The sequence below is a fragment of the Mustela erminea genome, chromosome 1 (genome assembly GCF_009829155.1).
Source record: "Mustela erminea isolate mMusErm1 chromosome 1, mMusErm1.Pri, whole genome shotgun sequence".
In the NCBI taxonomy this organism is placed as follows: Eukaryota; Metazoa; Chordata; class Mammalia; order Carnivora; family Mustelidae; genus Mustela; species Mustela erminea.
Window position 1 is genome coordinate 14,212,646 of NC_045614.1, and position 21,956 is coordinate 14,234,601.

The following is a 21,956-nucleotide window of genomic DNA, read 5'->3' on the forward strand; positions in this document are numbered from 1 at the left end:
TAAAATCTGGATGGCTCAGTCGTTAAGTGTCTGCCTTCAGCTCAGGTCATGATACCAGGGTCCTGGGATCGAGCCCTGCATTGGGCTCTCTGCTCAGCAGGAAGCCTTCTTCTCCCTCTCCCACTCCCCCTGCTTGTGTTTCCTCTCTCACTGTGCCTCTCACTGTCAAATAAATAAAATTAAAAAAAAAAACCAACACAGAAGATTATCAAGAAAATAAACTCTTGTGTTCATTCAACAATCATTCCCTGCTGCTCTATAGAGACATATGAAAAGGGTTTTGATGGGTGTGTAGAAGTTCACAGGAAAAAATTTATTCATTCAATAAGTGTTCTCTGATGCTTCTCAAAGAAACTTGTAGTGGGTTTTGAAGGATGCATAGGTGTTCACCATGGGAAAATTTCACGCATTGATTCACGTGTTCAGTCAGTCAATGAGTCAGATGTCCCTTGTAGCCCATTGAAGGGACATCTTGGAAATTCTTGTGTAAGTTCTTGTCATCTTGGAAGTTCTATGTATTCTCCAGATGGAGCAGGGGCATTTGATACAGCCCTGATGGCCCTCCAGCAGGTCCCAATTTACCTGGTCCAACCACTTCCAGTTCAGGGATCCTGTCTTTCTCCGGGATTCCAGACCAAGTCCCCAAGGAAGACTGATTGGCTGAGCTTGAGTTACCTCTCTTCCATGAGCTAATCACAGTGGCTGAAGTGGATGATCTCTAGGGGCACCTGGGTGGCTCAATCGGTTAAGCATCTGCCTTCAGCTCAGGTCATGATCCCAGGGTCCTGGGATAGAGCCCTAAGTCAGGCTCCCTGCTCAGCAGGACATCTGCTTCTCTCTCTTCCTCTGCCCACACCCCACCACCACTCGTGCTCTCTCTCCCAAATAAATAAATAAATGTTTCTCCCTTTCCCTGTGCCTCCCCATAGTGCACGCGCTCTCTCTCAAATAAATAAATAAAATCTTAAAAAACAAACAAACAAACAAATCATAAAGGCCTTATCTCCAAATGCAGCCACATTCTGAAGTACAAACTGTAAGGATTTCAACATACAAGTTTTGGAAAGACACTACTCAGCCCATGACGGTGACTGCTTTGAACTGCCCGTAACAGTCTGGCAGTTTCTGGAAAAGCTGAAATAGAGAATTCCCATATGAGCCAGGGATTCTCCTCCTAAGGGTAAAAACCCAAGAGCATTGAAAGCAGATGTCCACACAATAACTTGTGCGTGAATGTTCAGAGCAAAACAATTCACAATAGCCAAAAGGTGGGAAAACTCCAGCGTCTATTAACAGATAAATGAGGAAACAAAATGTGGTCCATCCACACAACGGAATACTATTTAGCCAAAAAAAAGGAAGGAGGCACTGATTCAAGCTATGATACGGATAAACCTTGAAAACGTACTGAGTATGCCTGGGTGGCTCAGTGGGTTAAGCCTCTGCCTTTGGCTCAGGTCATGGTCTCGGGGTCGTGGGATCGAGCCCCGCATCAGGCTCTCTGCTCAGCGGGGAGGCTGCTTCTCCCACTCTCTCTGCCTGCCTCTCTGCTTACTTGTGATCTCTCTCTCTGTCAAATAAATAAATAAAATCTTAAAAATGCAATGAGCAAAAGAAGCCAGACACACAAAGCCATGTGTTGTGTGGGCCCATATATATGAAATGTCTAGAACAGGCAAATCCATAGAGAGAGAAAGCAGACTGGTGGTTGCCAGGGGCTGGGGAAGGAGGACGGGGACTGCTCCTGGGTCAAGGTTTTCTTTTAGGGTTGATGTAATATTCTGGGGTTAGATAGTGGTGATGATTACACACCTCTGAGAATATGTTAAAAACCACTTTAAAAAGCTGTATTTAGAAAAATAAAAAATTGGGGCGCCTGGGTGGCTCAGTTGTAAAGCGTCTGCCTTCGGCTCAGGGCATGATCCCAGGGTCCTGGAATCAAGCCCCGCATCGGGTTCCCTGCTTAGTGGGAAGCCTGCTTCTCCCTCTCCCACTCCTCCTGCTTGTGTTCCCTCTCTCACTGTCTCTCTCTGTCAAGTAAATAAATAAAATCTTTTTAAAAAATTTACAAAGAGTGTATTTTATGGTGTGTGAATTATATGTCAATTTTTAAATGTGCATAAGAAAAACTAGTGCTGTCAGGGGTTTTTCTGTGTTTTTTTAATGTATTTTTATGTGCTCAATCTGACCATTGTGATTGGGTAGGAGCTTACCTATAGAACGTCAAAGGCAAGTGGACCCTCCCTAGGGTCTCCTCCAGCCTGAGAAGATACTGTTAATGCCCAGTTCTAACAGTGGAGTAGTCAAGGGAATCTGAAGCTGCAGAGACCAGAGAATGGAAGTCCCAGTGAAAGAGAGAACACGGATGTCATCTTGGGACTTTGGGATTTTCCCTGCCTCAGTTTCCCTTCTGCAAAGTGGAGCTGACCCAATTATCATCAGATAACCTGTGAAAGGTGGTCCTCATGAGGCACTTAGCCGGGTGCCCAGTTGGCTTAGCAAAAGCAGCCATCCTCAAAACAGAAACTGGCAACAACAGTGGCTTCCTGTTCTTGTAAATAAAGTTTTATTGGGACTAAGGCAAGGATTAGGGTGAAAAAAAGAGAGGCAGGTTCACGTACAGGCAGAGTTTGATACTGTCTTTATTTTAAATTGTGATATTTAGTTCATCACGCCTCTTTTGCGCTAGTTTAAATTCTTTAAGCTATCCTCTTACAATCTTGGGTATCTTAATTACTGATGTTTGTGGGCCCTCTTAAATTTTGAATGGAACTGGGTGCTTCATTCACCTCACCCTAGAACCAGCCCTGTTGTATGCCCTGGGCATATTAACTAACTTCTAGGAGCCTCAGTTTCTTCATCTGCAAAATGGGGATGATAACGTTCCCTTACTTATTGGAAGACTCATTGAAAAAAAAAAAATGTTTTCATCTTGGCTGGTGGGTAGGGTGGGGCCTGGAAGGAGGTCCGGCCATCCGATGGAGGCGGAGCCCTGCCAGGAGGGTTCCGAGAGAGGGGCGGGGCAAGGCCCATCAGCTGACCGGCTTGACCAATGGCGCGGGGTGGCGGGGCTTGGCAGGTTGGGGCGGGGCCGGGGGCGGGCCGGGCGGTGCGGACTAGCGGGCCATGGACGAACCGAGCCTCCTGCGGCGCCGAGGGCTCCAGGTGAGGCCCCTGCGTGGGCGGGCGGAGGGCACGGCAGAGTAGACCTGAACTGGGTGCCAGGGGCGGAGCTTCGGTATCCGGAGAAACTGAGGCGGAAGGCGGGACGTGCGCTCCAGTCTTTCCTTCTGCCCACCCGCTTCTCAAAGTGCTTTTTGCTTGGTGGGAAGGGGCTATACCCCGTTTGACATATGGGGAAACTGAGGCTCCAAGCGCCAGCGTGGGAAAAAGGGACAGAAGGCTGCGCCCCTTACCACCAGCTGCTCTAATAATAATATGAGCAACAGCAGCCTTTGAGCGCTCACCATATGTTCATCCTTGAATTCATCTTTCTACTAGTGATATATTAATATTAATTAATGTGTATTATTACCTGCCTCTTGGTTTCGCTGCTCCACCGCGCCCCAGCCTCAGATCACCCCTAAGGTGAGCCCGGGAGGTTAGGGCTGTCCAGGCGCCCATTTGTCAGATAAGGAAAGTGAGGCTCGAGTCCGGAAAAGTCACAAACTCGAGGTGGCCCAACAGGGCTTCAATCCGGCGGCTTTAACCAGCTCTTTCGTGCACAGGGCACTGCCAACTGGCTGCGGCGGTGGGGAGTGGGGAGGAAGAGGAGGGCGGGAGCCACTTTTGCTTCCCGGATCTCAGTTTCCCCATTTGCTGTAAGGGCTCTCCTTTTCTGACCTCTAGCCCTGGGTTTGTATTTGGGAGGCTCAGTTACTAGGAGGTAAGAACATGGGTGTCAGAATTCGAACCCACGCAGGGGTCCCTGTGACCCCGGTGGGCAACATCTTTGACCTTTCTGGACCTCTGTGCAAAGGGAATTGTGGCGATTTAGCCAATTCCCCCTGGGGCCTTAGACCACACCCTTAACAAGCTCCCAGGTTGCTGGTCGGGAATCTGAGACGCATCATTTACACAACAAACATTTATTGAGTGTCTGCTGTGTGCCCGGCAGTGGAGAGGCAACAGGGTGCTGACCCTCTAAAACCGCTCTTCGGGATCTCCCAGCCTTTGGGGGGAAACAATGAGCAGCAGCGACCCCAAGGAGTGGTCAGCTGCATCGTGGGACGCTCGGGCACACTTGGAGGAGGCGCCTGAACTGAGCGTGGCTGGGTGGCCTCGGAGCGGAGGAAGCAGCCGCGGGGCTGGGGGGTGTATGGGGAAATAAAAGCGTCTGAGCGAAGCTAAAGCCTAGAAAGGACGGGGTGGGCGGTGGGTCAGGGAGGGCAGGGTCAGAGCTGCGGGCAGAAACACCCCCACTCCCGCTCGGCGTTGGGGGGAGGGGGCTGAAAGACGAAAGTCCGAGGCCAGAGGCAGGAGTGAGGGGCTTGGGCCTAGAGGAGGGGGCGGTGAGCAGTGGGGTGTTGTGGGGGGACAGGCCCCGCCCGGAGCCCCAGTTAGACTCGAGCCCCGCCCGCGGCCTCTTAAAATAGAGAAACTGCCATCGGGTAGGCGAATGGGGGCGCTGCTGACGTCAGGAAGTGGGGGCCTGTTCCATGGTGGGGGCATCCGTACCCTGATGGCGAGCCCCATGCTACAAAAGGGGAAACTGAGGCTTTGAGAAGCGTAGCCACTGTTCAGGTGTCACAGCAGGTAGGTGACAGAGTCAGGATTTGAACCCAGGCAGGTTTGGCTCCCCCTCCAGACCAGCTCTGCACTAGCAGTCCTTCCCCATGGAGGCAGAGGAACACGTGGGGACACCCCCAGATGGGTGCCGGAATTCTGGGCCCAGAAGCATGTAACTCTATGTGTTGTATGGGAAAACTAGAAGCCATTTCTTAGCTCCAGAGCTGGGGATGTCAGAGGGGAACCATTTGCTTCAGGGGCTTCCAGCGCTGATTTGGAAGAGGTTAGACTTTCCCCCTAGGGTGACTGGGAACTAGGAAAAGTGCTGGAGCAGGGGAGAAGAACACACCGGGGCTTTGAAGGACTCCTCTGGAGCCGGTGGAGGGCAAAGAGGTGGCCCGAAGCCAGGGAGGGGACTGGAGTGAACGATCAAGTAAGAGACAAAATGAAGGAGGAAAAAAAAAAATATATATATATATATATATATTTTAAGATTTTATTTGTTCATTTGGCAAAGAGAGGGAACACAAGTAGGCAGAGTGGCAGGCAGAGGGGGAGGGAGAACCAGGCTCCCCGCTGAGCAGAGATCCCAACATGGGGCTCCATCTCAGGACCCTGGGATCACAACCTGAGCCAAAAGCAGACGCTTAACCGACTGAGCCACATGAAAATATATTTAATAATCAAATTAAATTTATTAAATTTAATTAAAATCTTAAAAAAAAAAAAAAGGAGGGGCACCTGGGTGGCTCAGTCAGTTAAGCGTCAGCCATCAGCTCAGGTCATGATCTCAGGGTCCTGGGATCAAGCCTCTGAATCGGGTTCCCTGCTCGGTGGGGAGCCTACTTCTCCCTCTCCCACTTCCTCTGCTTCTGTTCTCTCTCTCTCTCTCTCTTTCTCTCTCGCTGTCTCTCTGTCAAATAAATAAAATCTTTAAAATTATTTATTTATTTACTTACTTTAGAGCGAGAAAGAGAGAGCATGAGTGGGGGAGGAGCACAGAGAGGGTCAAACAGACTCCATGCTGGAATGCGATGCAGGGCTCGACCCCACCGCCCAGAAATCCTGACCTGAGCCAAAATCAAGAGTCAGACGCTCAACCCACCGAGCCACCCAGGTGCCCCAGACAATGAAAATAATTTATAAAGAATAATATTAGTATAAATAACGGCTCACATCAAAAGAAATGAAATCTTTCCATTTGCGACAACATGGATGGAACTAGAGGGTATCATGCTTAGCGAAATAAGTCAATCGGAGAAAGACAACTATCATATGATCTCCCTGATATGAGGAAGTGGAGATGCAACATGGGGAGTTTGGGGGGTAGGAAAAGAAAAAAATGAAAGAAGATGGGATCAGGAGGGAGATAAACCATAGAAGACTCGATCTCAAAAAACAGACTGAGGGTTGCTGGGGGGAAAGGGGTCAGGAGAGGGTGGTGGGGATATGGTCATTGGGGAGGGTATGTGCTATGGGTGGGTGCTGTGAAATGTGTAAACCTGGCGATTCACAGACCTGTACCCTGGGGATAAAAATACATTATATGTTTATAAAAAAATTTAAAAATTAATTTTAAAAATGTGAATAAATAACGGCTCACATGAACAGGCACCTATAAATGCTAAACACTGGCTGTACATTTAATTCTCCTAACATCGCAAGAGATCAGTGCTATTATTAGCCTCCTTTTTCAGAGGCGGAAACTGAGGATCAGAGAGGGAGAGTAAGAGATTTGGAATTCTAGCCAGTCTGGCTCCTGGGGGTACAAAGATGTTGAGGACCTCAGTTTGGGCCATTAGGTATACAGTCCCTTAACTGGAGCTTCGTTAATAGGCCCAGGAGCACCACCTCCCGGCCAATCAGGGGGCAGCCTACTGGTCCGAGCCAATCAGATACTCTGGAGGCTGACTTGCTAAAGGTCAGAGAGTCAATTTATAAAAGCTTTAGGAAGCCGTGGCGAGGTCAGTTGCTTACTGAGCAGTCCAGGCAGTGGCTCTGGGCACGCTGGCCAGTCTGGTTGTGCCAGTGTACGCGCGCAGCTGGCTGTGCGCTGGGAGGTGGTGAACAGGACCTGGTCTTGCCCTCGGACCACCAGTTTGCGTTTGGTCAAGGCAGGAGCCGGCATCTGGGCCTTCTGGGTTTGGCTTCAGCTCCCTCTTCTGTGCCGTGATTTTAGGGGCTAGTTCGTGGAAGCCGTTATTGCTACAAATACTATTCTTACTATTTTATCATTATTTTTATCATCTCCGACTTGGCCTTTTGCTTCACAAAGGACAGAATTTTTTTTTTTTTAAGTTTTATTTATTTATTTATTTATTTGGCAGAGAGATACAGAGAGCACAAGTAGAGTGGCAGGGAGATGGAGAAGCAGGCTCTCTGCTGAGCTGGGAGCCAGAGGCGGAGCTCGATCCCAGGACGCTGGGATCATGACCTGAGCTGAAGACAGAGGCTTAACCAGTTAACTGAGCCACCCAGGCGCCCCAGGACAGAATTTTAAAACCCTAGGTGCCTAAATCCAGGCGGCGAGGAGGCGGTCAGAGCTGGTATCTGTACTTTCTCCCGCAGCTGTTGGAGGGCTTCCCTGAAAGGCCCAGCCTTTCTCCTCGTGGCCCATTTCCACTTACTCTGTTCCTCCCAAAAGCCCTCAGGCTGGTGCTATGTGGTCCCTGCTGACTTCTCTCCCTTCATTGCAGCTGCCAACTTCCCATGGGGCTCGGTGCCAGGTGGGCTGAGTCCCACCTCCACCCTACAGTTTCCTACTAACCTGACAGCCCCTCCAAGGAAGCCTCTTGGCTTCCTCCAGCCCCACCTCCAACCCTTCTCTCCCTCTGGGTCCCCCCTGTTGCCTCCAGTATGGGGGTGTCCATGTCCTGCTCTGTCTTCTTCAGATTGAGGGTTCCTCAGGATGGAGCTGAGACTTTTTGCTGGAAGGCAGCATTGCCCAGCCCAGCCAAGAACACAAGAGGATGCCGTAAATATTATCTTTAAAGGGCAGTTTTAAGGGATCGGAGCCCCCACCTACCCCGTCTACGCGGGAGTCACTCCTTGGGGAACAGCCTGCAAAGAGGGGGCTGAAGGCGGAAGCAGATGGCTCTGGGAGCAGAGGGTCCGGGGGCGGTGCCAGGAGAGTTCCATGTGGTCCTAGCTTTCCACAGAGCCTTTGCAGGGGGCTGCCGACCTTCCCTCGCTTCTCTCTGCCACTTCACATCTTTTTGTATTTTGGAAGCAAATTAAAATATGTGGTTCAATTGGTGGTTATTATTAATCTCACGAAATCACTGTCTTGGCTCTGATTTATCAAAACCTCCCCTGGTGCCAAGCCCTTGGCTTGCTACTTGATTCCTTCCAGGACCTTGTGTCACCAGGAGGCTTTCCAAATGAAGAAACTGAGGCACAGAGGTGTGAGATTGCTTGGAGGGGGTCACACAGCTCAGATGAGGGGGAGCTTGCCAGAACACAGGACTGCCGGGCTTTGGAAGGAGATGGTTGGGATGGGGGGAGGGTGCAGCTAGCAGCCCTGGCAGACGCCAGCTCCTCACTTTTTCACAGGTTAGAGGAGAAGGGTAAGCTGGCATAAGATCCCAAAACAATTGGAGGGGGCGAAGGAGGTATTAATGGTGGTGGTGGTTCTGGGACTATGATCAATTGCCCTGAATGATACTGAGCTCCCGGTCCCCAGAGGTATTCATTCAGGCAGACAGAAACATCTCAGGATGGCAGGTTAGCCTCTTCCCGTCTTGCATGGCTTGGTTTTGTTTTGTGGGCTCAAGGTAATTGGGGTCAGCCTTTGGGATTATACCCCAATCCTGTGGACCCTCCCCTTACCTAGCTGGGGGACCCAGCCAGCCTCTCCCAGCTGAGTCCTGCGCGGGGCAGCTTCCGGCCCTCTGGAATTGGCTGCGGAGGCTGATGACGTCAGTGGTTGCCATGGTGAACGCCCCGCTCTGGATGTGGGCAGCCCAGAGCCCACCTGGGTAAAAATAGTCATGTGTCCTCTACGCGACTGCCCTGGTGTGTGTGTGTGTGTATGTGTGTGTTTGTTGGTGGTGGGGACGGGGAGTGGGGGGAAGAGGGATGTCCAGAGACCCGGATTCCCCACCTTCTCCCTGCCAAGAGACATGGGCGGCAGGCTTCCCTCTGCGCCTCAGTTTCCCAGCCTGTGAAATGGCCCTGCTCCTGATCTCTAGTAGGTGGCTCGGTAAATGTAAAATGTATCAGGTATTATAACAGTCCGCCTGGACCCTGGCTGAGCTCAACAATAGCACAGCGACACACAACAGCAACAGTAATACTAACTGATCCTTATTACCCTGGACCCCTCCTGATGTTAACCTCCACATTATAGATGGGAAAATCAAAGCACAGAGAGTACAAGTTACTTGCTCAAGGTCCCACAGCCAGGAAGGAACGGATAATAAGTAGATCCTGACCCAGGGCTGAGTATCCACAGATTCTAAACTGGTGCTACATGACCTTTTGAGGATTTAAAAACCTTCTTGGGTGAGCCACATTTGAGGATGGATTCAGGTCACCGTGGATCCCAAGTTCGGGCTTTTTGCCCTGGTGAGGACACCCAGGGTTGATGCAAGTCAGCTTGTTGAGCTCTAAAAGGGTCTTCAATAGGGAGTCACAGATCAGGGTCCCCACCCTTCAGTGACTCCCAGGACACAAATCTGCATAGGTAAGAGGGGAAGGGCTTTCAGATCTGGCAGGGGGCAGGATGAGGATGAGTCAAGGATCTCCCTTTCTGGGGCATCTGAGTGGCTCAGTCATTAAGCATCTGCCTTCAGCTCAAATCATGATCAAGCCCCAAAGCATTGGGTTCCCTGCTCAGCAGGGAGCTTCTCCCTCTGCTTCTCCCTCTCTCACTCCCCTTGCTTGTATTCCCTCTCTCGCTGTCTCTCTCTGTCAAATAAATAAAATCTTAAGAAAAAAAAAAGAATCTCCCATTCCTCAGCAGATCGTTAGTATTTAGCCACTACTGGCATACTTCTTTATAAATATAACTAATTTGTTATTTAAAGTTACGAAGCTGTTTTTGGTGCAAGTAGGGTATGAGCTGGGCGGGGAAGTGACTGGGAGTCTGGGAGGGCTTCCCGGAGGAAGGGATGCCTGAGCTGAGGAAGGATGTAATTAACTAGCACCAAAGGAGAGGGAAGGCCGTCCTGGCAGAAGACACAGCAGATGCAAAGGCTCTGAGGCAGGGCAGAGCCCAGCGTGTGGGGCAGTAGAAAGGAGACATTGGCTGGAGTTGGGTGATGAAGGGACCAATGGGGTGTGGGGGGGGGCTGGGAGGAGGGCCAGGGATGTGAAGGCCTTGCCACCTCAGGAATGACCCTTGTTTCCTCTCATTTCAGAAGGAGCTGAGCCTGCCACGCCGGGGACGTGGGTGAGTTCATCTAAGGCCAGTGGGCTGGGCCCTATGGTCCTGGATACAGATTTTTTCAGCAGCAGCCTCCAAACTGTGAATATATTTAATAATTATAACAAAGCTTCTCACTTTGATCCTTTCCCCCGGCGTTTCAGAAAATGTTTCAGAAGTGCTTTACTTGGTGGTCACAAACTGGGAGGCCCAGGCCAGTTTGCAATTTAGGAAACATTTGACAAGTGCTGCAGGGTTTACCACTGACACAAGGACATCCAGCCTGGAAAAGGGAAAATTGTCTCACACCTAAAGTCCAAACTATAGAATTCCAGCCAAGTATCCCAGAACCAGCTTGCATGCCTCCTGTGATGGGGTGCTCACTGTCAGGAAACACGGGTAGAAAAGTGTATGCTTCAGGGTCTCATTAGCGTTTGTCTGGAGGTTGGCATTTTTGGATCCCAAAAGCTCACAGAACATTTTGGTCTGTGCCTTTGCCAGTGTATGGATGGGAAACCAAAGCCCAAGACAGGGAGGGGTTTGCCTTGTGCTGGTGGTCCGAAAGTGTGTAAGTGCAAGACACCCCCTCTTTGGGGGCTGTGTTGGCCTGAGGGGTGGGAATTCTCTTGCCTTGCAGTGAAATCATCCACTTAACAAACTTTTTTTGAGTGCCTACTGTGCGTCAGGCCCTGTTCCAGGCAAGGGGGACCCAGAGATGGGGTCCAATGCTGAACCCTGCCCATGAGCTCATACTCTCTTGGGGAAAGTGATGGTGAAGTGATACTATGCAGGGGAAAAATTAAACAGAGATAGAGGGGCTAGGGGCCAGCTTTAGCCCTGAAGATATGGGGCCTCTTGAAGGAGGTGACATTTGAGCCTAGATCTGGAAAAGGAGGCAGAGGCAAGGGGGAAAATTCGAGGGGAATGGCCTTCCAGCTAGAGGGAATAGCATGGGCAAAGGTCCTGGGGTGCATACCAGCTTGACATTGGAAGAATACCGTGGAAACAGGGGTAGCTGGAGTGAAGACAGCACAGGGGAGATGGAGGGTGAGGAGAAGGGGGAAGTCCTAGGGGTTGGTTGAGAGTTTGAAATCTGATGGTGGGGATGGGGTCAAACTGGCCCCCAAGCCCAGACCATCTGTTCTTGTTGGGCTGGGGATAGTGCAGCTGGTGAGGAGGAGCCTGAGGGGCCCAGTAGGGGCAGGGCTCCAACATTGACCAGAAGGCGGGCACTGTTTCTGGCCTTTGCCCAGTTTGGGGGCGGGGTAGTGGGCAGGAAAAAAGAACCATAGAGGGCAAAGTCCTGGACTACTGGGGCAGGACCAGGACAAAGACTCCCTGAGGGTTGTCTACTCTGCTACCTGCCGTGTTCCTGACTGGGTCCAAGTGGGGTGTCAAGGGGGCCATAGCCAGACACAAACAACCCCGGACTCTTGGGATCTGCACTGGGCAAAAGAGAGGATGGGACTCAGGGAGCCATGCGTCGTGTATAGGGACGGCTCCGCGAAAGAGGGGCCCGCGGGCCTGAATTCGGACGTGGGTGAGCGGGACGACGCTCCTGACGAGAGGGAACCCGGTGAAGCAAAGGCCTGGAGGCGTGGCCCCGGCCCCTGGTAACCGCGGGGATGCTGAGACCGCCAGGAGGGGCTCCGAATGCTGTGCTGAGCTGCTGGGGATGGGGAACAGGGTCAAGACGCACTCAGATCCCGGGTGCGAGTGACACCCCCCCCCCGCAACCCCCCCCCCGGGGAGGCGGGTCGAGGGCAGAGACCCGGCCGTAGCCGGGAAGGGGCGGGGCCAGACGATGGAGCAATATTGCCAATCTGGAAGACAGTGACCGCCCTTCCTTTCCGGTGGCGCAGCCTGGGGGCTCGAGACCTGGCAGCCTTGGCGTCGCTCTCCGGGAGGGGGTGGCACCCGCGACTCCAGCCTCCCGCAACCCGACTTTTCCTGCTGGGCTGGGCCTGCGCGCAGGTGCGGGGCTCCGAGCCCCGCCCCGAGGAGGAGAGAGCCCGCCCCCCGCGCCCCCAGCGGCCCAGCCTCCACGCCGCGTTGGTAGCGCCGGCCAGGCGTGCTGTCCCCACGTCCGCGTCTGTGGGTCTGTCCGATCGCACGGTGATCGGGGTTCAGGGGGCCACAAAGGTGGTTTTGGCACCCGGCCACGTAGACGCAGCCCCGGCCTCGGCATGAAGTCTCGCAGAGACAAGCTGCACATCCCGGCGCTGACCCTTGAGTGAGTGCTTGTCGGAGAAGGGGGGAAATAGGGTGGCGGGGAGAGAAGCAGACAGATAACCACCCTTATCCGTGTGTCTCAGTTTTAAGTCTCCCAGAGTCCCACCGCCGCCTCCGGGGAGCCCTCCGGGGTCATCAGGCCCCGCCCTCGCGGCCTGCCAGAGACCCAGAATCCCAGGCCTTGGGGCCCCTTCTCCCTAAGGGAACTGAAGTCCCTGTCCATCTCCGGCTTTGGCCACACGCAGGGGCCACCAACAGGTTCACCGTCCCCGGCCTCTTTCTTTGCAGTCTGTCTCCGAGCAGCCAGAGCCCATCTTTGCTGAGCCCCAGCAGCCCCTGCAGCCCCTGCAGCCCCTCGCTGGGCCTGCACCCCTGGAGGTAAGTGACAGCCTATCGGGGCGGGGCTCGGACATTGCCCTGGCACCCCCAGAGCCTCAGAAGCAACCTAGACCCTCCCCACCAAGGTACTGTGGGCTGGTGACATTGCCTCTCTAGGCCTCAGTTTACCCCTCCATAAAATGAAAGTGCTATCCACACTAGGACCTTGATGGGAAATTCCATTTTCAGCCCTAGCCAACAGGTCCTGCATCCGACAGGTGGCCAAGGTGAGGCCAGAACTTGAGCTCTTGCCCAAGGACATCCTGAGACAGGTGCTGGGTTCCCAGCCTGACCCCTACTGAATCAGCCTCGCCTTCCAGGCTAGGGTCAGGGACCCTCCCCACACCCAGGTCAGCGGGTTGGAAAGCTCCTCCCTCAGAGTTTATAGACACACACTCACGTGCTCACAGGCACACACATACCCACCCAAGGCTGAGAGTTCACCATGATGGCCCCATGCACTGAACAAGGCAAAGTGGTGTCAGGAGAGAATCAGCCTGACTGGGGCCAGCTCTCCCAATGCCTTCTGTTTCCTCCCCCAGGAGGGAGGAAAGGTGCCCCAGGAGAGAGGTGCCCTTCCCGACCCCATTCCTCAGCTGGAGAAACCGAGGCTCAGAGAGGAGACACCAGTTCTCCTCGTTTAGTACATCTGGAGACTAAGCATCAGGGCCAGCTTGGCTGCCCAAGTCTTTTGAGGGTCTGAGCCACCCTCTGTGACTGGCGCATCTCAGGGTCCCCCCCACCCCCCGCCTGGTACAGGAGGGAATATAAGGGTTATCACGGGCTCTTCGCACAGCTTGGGAAAAGTTCAGGGAGACGACAGATGTGTGAATCAGTGATGTCTAGAATTTGAGGGCCTATCAGTCATTTATACCTTAGGGTGAATGAGCTGCTTAGATTCTTTCCACAGACCTTTAATGGGGAGAAGAGAGAACAATTTGAAGTCCACACTGGGTGCTGGGTAACAGACAGTTAACATTAAGTAGACGCCTGCTGCAAGCCAGGTGCTAAGGGCATAGATGTGAACAGGACTGAAATAGCCCCTCCTTCAAGTGGCTTTTAGTCAGCTCTAGGGAGGTGGGCAGTAAAGAAGTGAGTGGACAAACAGGATACATTCAGATAGTGACCTCTTGGGGGAGGTAGTGTTTTATTTAAGATTTTATTTATTTATTTATTTGTTTGACAGAGGGCACAAGCAGGGGGAGTGGGAGAGGAAGAAGCAGACTCCTCACTAAGCAGGGAGTCTAATGTGGGGCTTGATCCCAGGACCCTGGGATTGTGACCTGAGCAGATGACAGATGCTTAACCACCTGAGTTACGCAGGCACTCCAGCGAGGTGGGTTTTAGTCAAGACCTAGGCAGAGCCAGGGGCAGGGGGGCACCAGACAATGGGAACTGTACATGCAAAGGTCCTGAGGCAGGGCCAAGGTTTTTGTGGGGTTTTTTGAAGATTTTATTTATTTATTTGAGAGAGAGAGACAGAAATAGTGACAGAGAGCATGAGTGGGGAGGAGAGGGAGAAGCAGGCCCCCTGCCAAGCAGGGAACCCAATGTGGGGCTCGACCCCAACCAAGACCTGAGCCGAAGGCAGATACTAACCAGCTGAGCCACCCAGGCACCCCAGAACCAAGATTTTTAAAGCCTCTCTGGCTGTTTGGGGGGAAGAGTATCTGCTGGGGCATGTGACAGTAATGGAGGTGGCAGTCAGGGAGATGGCTAGGACAACGTCTGGGTAGGAGATGGTGGGGGCTGGACCAGGTGGGGGTGTCCTGTGGAAGGCAGGAACTGCTGTACCCCTATTTAGGAGAGGAGGAAACTCAGGATTTAAGAGTGTGTTGTCCAGGGCCACCCTGGGAGAGAATGTCAGGCCAAATCTGACCCTGACTCTTTGGCCTCTACTACCTCCTTGGCCTCTACCCCGGGTGAGGACCAGAGGAGGGGAGGAACCTGTTGTGAACCGCTGAGCCAGTTTTACCAGGAGCAAATGGAGGCAGTGTTTGGGGTTCTGAGCAGAAAAGTCTCCTCACCCACCACGAGAGGGCAGCAGAACCACATCACTTGGGGCCAGGAAAGGAACTGGGTCCCTACCTCCCCTGCCCCAAGCACCCTAGGAGTAAGCCCACATTTTTTCCCTCAGCTTCGAGGCCCCATCAGTCTGGCCCCTGCAACCCCCACCTCCTCCCCGTCTATCTCCCCATCTGGCTCACCCTACCCTAGCCATGAGACCTCCTGGGCTGCCAGAACACAAGCTGGTCCAACCTCAGGGCATGTGCTGCTTGTCTGCCCAGAGCTCCATTTCCTCCATTTCTTCATTTCTTCATTTGTCAAATCTCTATCAAGCCCCCATATAGGAAGCTTTTCCAAACCACAGCCCCCCATTCAGGGTCTCCCAAGCCCCGATTATGTCCATTATACCTGTCCCTTTCCCTCATGGACACTGCATTATAGGTGTGATTTCTATGTTTTCTTGTGTGATTTTTGGGTTGTTTTTCTTACCCAGAGGCTTGGGAGCCCCTTGAGGACCAGACCTGGATCTGTCCTCTATCCTAGGGCAGGGCTTGGTCTATAGCTGATGCTCAGTTTAATGCTTGTGGCACGGACACATGGGAAGCAGGCAGGGCTCTGCTTGTGGTGGTGGTGGTTGTGGGTAGAGGAAAGCTGTGAGTTTGGTCCTTTTTGATAGGGTCACAGCAAAAGGTATTGTCAGAAGAGTGTTCCCTTGGGGCCTTGAGTGCCAAAGACAGGAAGAATTTGCATTTTTCTCTCCAGGGTACTAAGAACGGCACAGCATCCGTGACTGGAAGCGGTGTGGACAAGGCATGGGCAGGTGTGAAGGGCTGTCAGACCAAGGAAGAGTTGGGGGTAGGGGTCTGTATGCTCCCTATGGCTTTGCCATTTACGCAGTCACGAGTACAAGCAGAGGGAGACAGATCCTGAGTCGCAGACAGGGTTGGGATCTGAGACGAATTCACCCAGAAGTGTGGTTTGGCTGTAAAAGCAATGAGGAGCCATGGAGAATGTGTGAGTTGGGGAGGGACAGGATCTGCTGGGCAGCGAGCTGGCGCCAGAGATCAGCGGCTTGGTCAGGCTTTCATGGGAGGCCTTGGCTGTGACCACGGGCACTCTGGATTGTCAGCTGCATCCCTGTTCTGCAGAGGAGGAAACTGAGGCCAGATGGCCGTGGGAGAAGTGGCTGCTGGGGATGCCAGAGCAGTGGGCGTAATGGGGCGCATGTAGATGGTGTGGGGTGTAGCCACAGCTGGGATTAAGCAGGGTAGTTCCTTTCCTAACTGCGCAGCATTGTCCCTGGCACACGTGGCAGGGAGGGTTCATGGGCATAGCATGTCAGCAGAGGGTGACGCGAGACCATGACTCCGTCCCTACTTGGGTCCCCAGACCTATGGGAATTTGCATTTCCCATGAGCAGGAGGCTCTGTCCCTGGCCCATGGCCCAGATGGGACACCTAAGGGTCAGAAGTGACTGCTTCCATCCTCCCTTCCACATCTGGCCCTTCAGCAGGGCCCATCCATTGGCCACAAAACAATTCCAGAATCTCCCCCACTTTTCTCCACAGCGTCCCCCTGGTCCAGGCCTCAGTGTCTCCCCTCCCAGACCCCGTCACAGTCTCTCACTGGCCTAATGCCATCTGCATTCCTGTGCCTGATATCTCCTGTTCCACATGGCAGACATGGGAGGGCGGTGACAGTTCAGATGGTGCCCCTCCCCTGCCCACACACCCTTCATGGCACCCCTTTGATTCTACTGTTCAGCTGCACTCCTCTTAACAGTGCACAAGGCTTACATGGTAAGCCCTGCTGGCATCCTTCCCTCAGTCCTGTCTCAGGACCTTTGCCCAAGCTGTGCCCTCTGCCTGGAACACTGTTTCCATGACTGGCTCCTCTTTCTTCTCAATCTCTACTGGCTTTAGTGTCATCTCCTCACAGAGGCCTCCAGACTAAAGTCATCCTTTGCCATTGTTACCTCTGTTCCTTTCTTTCCTTGACTTCAGTGTTCGAAACTACCTTGATCATTTCATTGCTTCCGGTTTACTCTCTGCCTCCCCCTCCAGACTTGGGGCCTCTTGAGGGCATGGTCTTCAGGGTTCAGCGCAGGGTCAGGCACACAGTAGGTACTCAATGAATGTTGAGTGACTGAATGACCAGTTATGGGTGTTTGAGACCCAGGCTTGGGGGACCTGGAGATGGAGAGCGTTCTGGGGGACACACCCAAGAGATACCTGAGAGTGACACTGGCCGGGAAGACAGGGTGGGGAGTCTCTTGGGAGACCTGAGAAGCAAAATTGGTGGCAAGAGGGTTGGAGAGAGTTAGGATTATATATCAGGCAGGGGTGCCTTTCTGTGCCTTCCCTTCTCAGATGTGGGGTCTGGGCTTCAATGTCAGGCCCCTTGGGTTAGTTCCCAATGTGTCCTGTGACCTGTGAAGGGGCTGCTCTTAAGGTGACACCGTCCCTGTCTTCTTGGGAGTGTCACAAGCAGAAGCATTAATTCAGCCTACTGCCTACTGCCTACTGTGTGAGATAGTCCTATTCCCATGGTAAGCAGGTACCATACTCCTAGCACTTTCTGTCCCTCTGATTCGATTCCATTTTCATGAGGGAACATTTGTAGATGGAGAAGCAGAGGCGTGGAAGTTAGCCTGATGCTAACATTGATCAAACATGTATCAGGCACTGTGGGTGCCACCTTGCATCTAATTCGTGTAATCATCCCATTGACCTGGTTCCCCTCCCATTTTACAATCGAGAAGACAGGCGTGAGGCGGTACCTATTAGGTGTCCTCTGAGTCCTGACTGTAGCCAGGTTGATGGCCTTTCCATCACATAGGCAGAGCATGTCAGATGCCCTGACTCGATTAATCATGCCCTTTCTCCCAGTCCAGTGCTGGGAGATGCTGGGACCCCCAGGAGCCGAAGCCTGGGGAAGACAGAGCCAGACACAAGAAAAGGCTCCCTGGGAGAGGGGATGCTAGATTTTGCCAGGCAGGAAGGACATTCCGAGAACTGAAGCCAGCGTGGGCGCGGTAGCATGAGCCAAGCCAGGCCATTGGAGAATTCTCAAGTGCCACATTCAGAAGAGGTTAGCGCAGGGGAGTGGGGGGAAAGAGAGAGAGGGAAAAAGGAACATGAACAGATTTACATTTCGAGGAAAGGGGCCAAGTTCCAGGGCCTAACCTACTAGGCGCCAACGCTCCGCCCCCGCTGCTCGCAGCCCTGGCAACGCCCCGCCCCTCCGCCCGCGGCCCTGGCAACGCCCAGCCCACTAGCCTGCACGCGGGTCCTCCAGCCTCGCTTCCGCGTCGCTCGCCCCGCCCCGCAAGGCCCCGCCCCCGCAAGGCCCCGCCCCCGCGCTCGCCTGGGCGGGATTCCCGGCCGCGCTGCGGGGCGCGCGCTTCCTCCTCGCCCCCTACCCCAACCCCGCGGCGCGCACCCTCTGCCCCGCTCCGCGGGGCTCCCGGGGCCAATCCGGCCGCGGAGGTTCGCGCCCCGCCGCCGCCGGCTGCGCCCCCGCGCCTCCCGGGTCTCCGACGGCGGCGGCGGCACAAAGAGAAGCAGCATGTCCGATCCCAGCTACTGGACGGCGGTGGCTGCGCCAGGCCACCGGAGCCGCCTTGCCAAGGGCGCGCTGCTGCAGCGCTCCAAGAGGTAGGGGCACCGTGTGGGCAAAGGCTCGGCGGCCGGCCAAGCAAACACGAGTTGCCAGAAGTATATCCCGGCAGCGTGGCGAGGGCCGCTGTGTGTGCGACAGTAGGGGGAAGGGGGAGGACGCTTTGGGATCAGGGTATTCGCTAGGGGCCCAGAAAACCTCCTTTTGCCCCTCGTTACCCGGAGTTGGATGTCTGCCTGCCGGGGTCGCAGTTAGGGTGTGGGACCGGGCCAGGATTCAAACCCGGGTCTTTAGGCCTGGGCAGACCTGGAGAGGATCTTCTTGGAAAAACTGAAGCTCGTCTGTCCCTGGGGCCCGCGTCAGCGGAAATACTGTTTCAGAAACAGATATTTGCCGCACGAGGCTGGTGTGCAGGTGGTGTGGTAGGAGCCGGTAAATCGGGTAAAATACTGGGTTTAACCACAGCAAAGCCTCGCCCGTTTTGGAGTCTCCGTTTCCCTTTCTGAAAAGCAAAGGCCAAATAAGGGCTGTGGACTTGACAGGACTCGGCTTCAAATTACAGCTCCGCTCCTCCGTGGCTGTGTGACCTCGGGCAGTTCCTTAACGTCTCTGTTTTCTGGCCTTTCACTGGTGCTGGGTTGGGGCATTTCTAGAGGGGAGCACAGGCAAAGGCCGGGCAGAGACGGCAGCTGCTAAAGGACATGGAGTACTAGGGGTCAGGGCTTAGACCCTTTTCCCAGGTCCTGTGGAGTGACAGAGGACTTAGGGGCACCTCAGGGATCAGGTGCAGGCAGCTGGCCTCAGGCCAGTGTTTTCTGCCATATTCTCACTCTGTGTTGTCCCACGTGGGGGTTTATTGAATGGCCAGGCAGCCTCTCAGGGTCGTAGGTCTTCTCCAGGGAGGGCTGAGCTAGTGGACACTGGACAGATGCTCGGCAAGTGAATAAATGATGCCCAGGTTCCCCTTGAGACATCAAATATGGCTGTTTTCAAGAAGGCCCCGCCTGAGCGCAAGAGGGAGGTGGGGCAAGTGTTTTTCCCAAAGGCTGTCACTGGTGTCAAATGCGCAGCATGGGGCTGAGGACCCAGATGAGGGCTGAGAGAGGATATGGCACCAGCGGCTATATGGGTGGGGGGGCTGGGTTTTGGCAGGAAGTTTTGCAGGAACCTGTGGGTTTCACTTTTGCTTCTGCACCTCAGACTACAGGCAGTTCCCTGCGGCTGTTGACATCTGTGGCCTCAGTTTCCTAGGCTGGGAAATGGGTGCAGGTGGTCTCTCCCACCTCTGGGGCTGTTGGGATGGGCAGCTGGTGACTGAATTCACTGGGGAGGCGTTGCCTGGCCTCCTGCTGCACATCCCAGGCCCTGCAGGACTTGTGGGGAGAGAGACAACACCGCCCGTACCCACTACCGTCTACCCAGTGCTGGGCCCAGACCTGAACACTGTGTATATACTTCATCAAATCTTCCTGGTACCTTGCAAGGTATACAGGTTGGGAAACTGAGCCTCAGAAGGGCAGCTGCTCATGGCTCCCTGCCTGTCTTGATGCCTCAGTCGGTGGCTGACCATGCCGTCCCATGCCTTAACCTGCACTGTGCCTTCTGCCTGGGACACCATTCCTGGCCCCGTGAGGCCCTGAGGTTTCATCTCTCCCTCCCTGAGCCACTGAGCTGCGTTGGCGGCTGGGAGTCTGTGGGCTGATGCACTTCCAGAGCCGTTGCTGGGCGACTGCACCGGGGAGGGAGGGGAGATGATGTTGCTCTCAATTTCCCTCTGCCAGGGCGGGGGCTGGGGCCCCGGCACAGGTGGGAGAGGCTGGGCCAGGGTGGGAGTGGCCTGGGCCAGGGGGTTCTGGAAGAAGGGAATTGGGATGGAGGAAGGGATACGCGTGGACAAAAGTTAAGAAGGATGGCACCTTCTGCAAGGTGCTGGCTTGAGGGTTTTTAAGGGTCAGATTGGCCTTTTGGGGAGGTCCGGGGGAGGGGGGGTTGCCAAGACACTTGGGGCCATGGGCCTGGGAGAGGGTGCATGGGATGGAATGGACACCTGCTTCAGTTCCCCAGTGGGCTCCTGGGTCCTCTCCGCCATCTGCTTTATTTGCCAGTGCTCCTGGCAGCGGGCAGGGCATAGGCAAAAGTGTAGGGGTAGGATCACGAACACAGAAGCCGGAGAAGGCGAGCCAGGGGCTCCTGGCCGTGGGCAGGGTTCACCAGGAGCCCAGAGTGCTCAATGCCACCACTGATAATAACCACAGTAATCTTAATAATAGGTAATATTCGTCAAAAAGGGCTACCCCAGGCCTCAAAGGTGGTGTGAACAAGGGGCCATGCCGGCATCCAGCTGGGGTCAGAGGGGCAGTGGTCGCGCCTAGCTTCCCGTCCTGCCCCAAAGCTGGCCAGATGTGTTCTCCGGCCTGGGCATGCACGTCTTTGTGCCCGGAGGCCTGGCCAGCGCCTAACCCTGTCCCCTTGTCTCCTGACAGCTGCCGTAGCGGGAACCGCAAAAGCCTGGTGGTAGGAACGCCCTCGCCGACCCTCTCCCGGCCCCTGTCTCCACTCTCCGTGCCCACAGGTGAGTGTGGGAGCAAGCACGCAGGGGCGGCGTCCTGTCTTCGCCCCCTCTGACTCATTGTCCCCCGCCTCGTCCCCAGCAGGCAACAGCCCCCTGGACAGTCCTCGGAACTTCTCAGCGGCATCTGCTGTGAACTTCCCCTTTGCCCGAAGGTGAGTGGTCACTGGCTTTGAGGGCTGGTGTTGGCACAGCTGGGGAGGGGACAGGCAGGAGCATGTGCTTGGTGGCTGGGCCTGCCTCCTCATTCACTTTTTCCCCCTCCCCTATCCCCTGCCCTGTGGTGGTCTCTCCCTCTGGCTTCTGCCCCTGGCAAACATGCACGGCCTTCTGCAGCCACATCCCACGCGTGGAAAGGTAATTTCAGGGAGCCCTTGGGGAGGAGGAGGGCAAACCTTCCCGTCTAAAAACTATTAACTCACTAAAAGCCACGAACTCACTCAATGAGAGTTGATGAAGGACCTGTTGGTAGCAGGCGCTTAAATGTCACTTACTCTATAACATTTACTCGGTATTTGCCATGTGCTGTACCCTATGCTGGGGGCCGAGGAAGGGGAGGCCAGACTCTGGCCCCTGAGGAGTCCTCAGTCTGGTAGGGCGGGGGCATGACTAGCATGTGTCCCAGCAGCTGCAACTCAGAGAAGTCGGAGCTTTGATGGGGTATGCTTTGACAGCTGGGTCAGGGAGGACTTCCCGGAGGAGGTGTCTGAAGGATGAGGAGAAAACATATAGCAGACTTGTTGACCTTGAATCTCTGTTCTCAGCCTTTTCAGAAGATTCTTCCTCCAACAGAGCCAGAATCTGCCAGCCATGGTATCTGTCTTTAGTCCCTGCACACCACGGAGGCCATGCCTTCCTTCTAACTCTTCTGGTTCTCCTCTCTAGGGCTGACGGCAGAAGATGGTCCCTTGCATCCCTCCCATCTTCTGGCTATGGAACCAACACGCCCAGCTCCACCGTCTCGGTACCCACAGTCCCACCTTGGCCAGCAGACAGGCGGGTGCGAGGTGGGGCGGGACACGTCTTTGGTTTTTATCAAGGTGTTGGATAGTTGTCCAG

General features: G+C 54.3%; 1 protein-coding gene across 18 annotated transcripts in view; it reads left to right on the plus strand.

Annotated features, from left to right (window-relative positions):
- Positions 1–3,083: 3,083 nt before the first annotated feature.
- The window catches only part of MAST3 (microtubule associated serine/threonine kinase 3), a 37,681-nt gene continuing 18,808 nt past the window's right edge, over positions 3,084–21,956 (plus strand). Inside the window, exons 1-8 of one of the 18 annotated variants that reach the window (XM_032315814.1) lie at positions 3,117–3,165; positions 10,089–10,120; positions 11,956–12,326; positions 12,614–12,703; positions 20,812–20,900; positions 20,980–21,052; positions 21,234–21,254; positions 21,783–21,897. In XM_032315814.1, the coding sequence (XP_032171705.1) occupies positions 12,280–12,326; positions 12,614–12,703; positions 20,812–20,900; positions 20,980–21,052; positions 21,234–21,254; positions 21,783–21,897 (435 nt within the window). In that variant the 5' untranslated portion in view covers positions 3,117–3,165; positions 10,089–10,120; positions 11,956–12,279. Of the gene's footprint in view, positions 3,166–10,088; positions 10,121–11,955; positions 12,327–12,613; positions 12,704–17,922; positions 18,367–20,811; positions 20,901–20,979; positions 21,053–21,233; positions 21,255–21,782; positions 21,905–21,956 lie in introns of those variants that run through there. The other 17 variants (XM_032315784.1, XM_032315793.1, XM_032315829.1 and 14 more) reach the window with 17 other exon arrangements.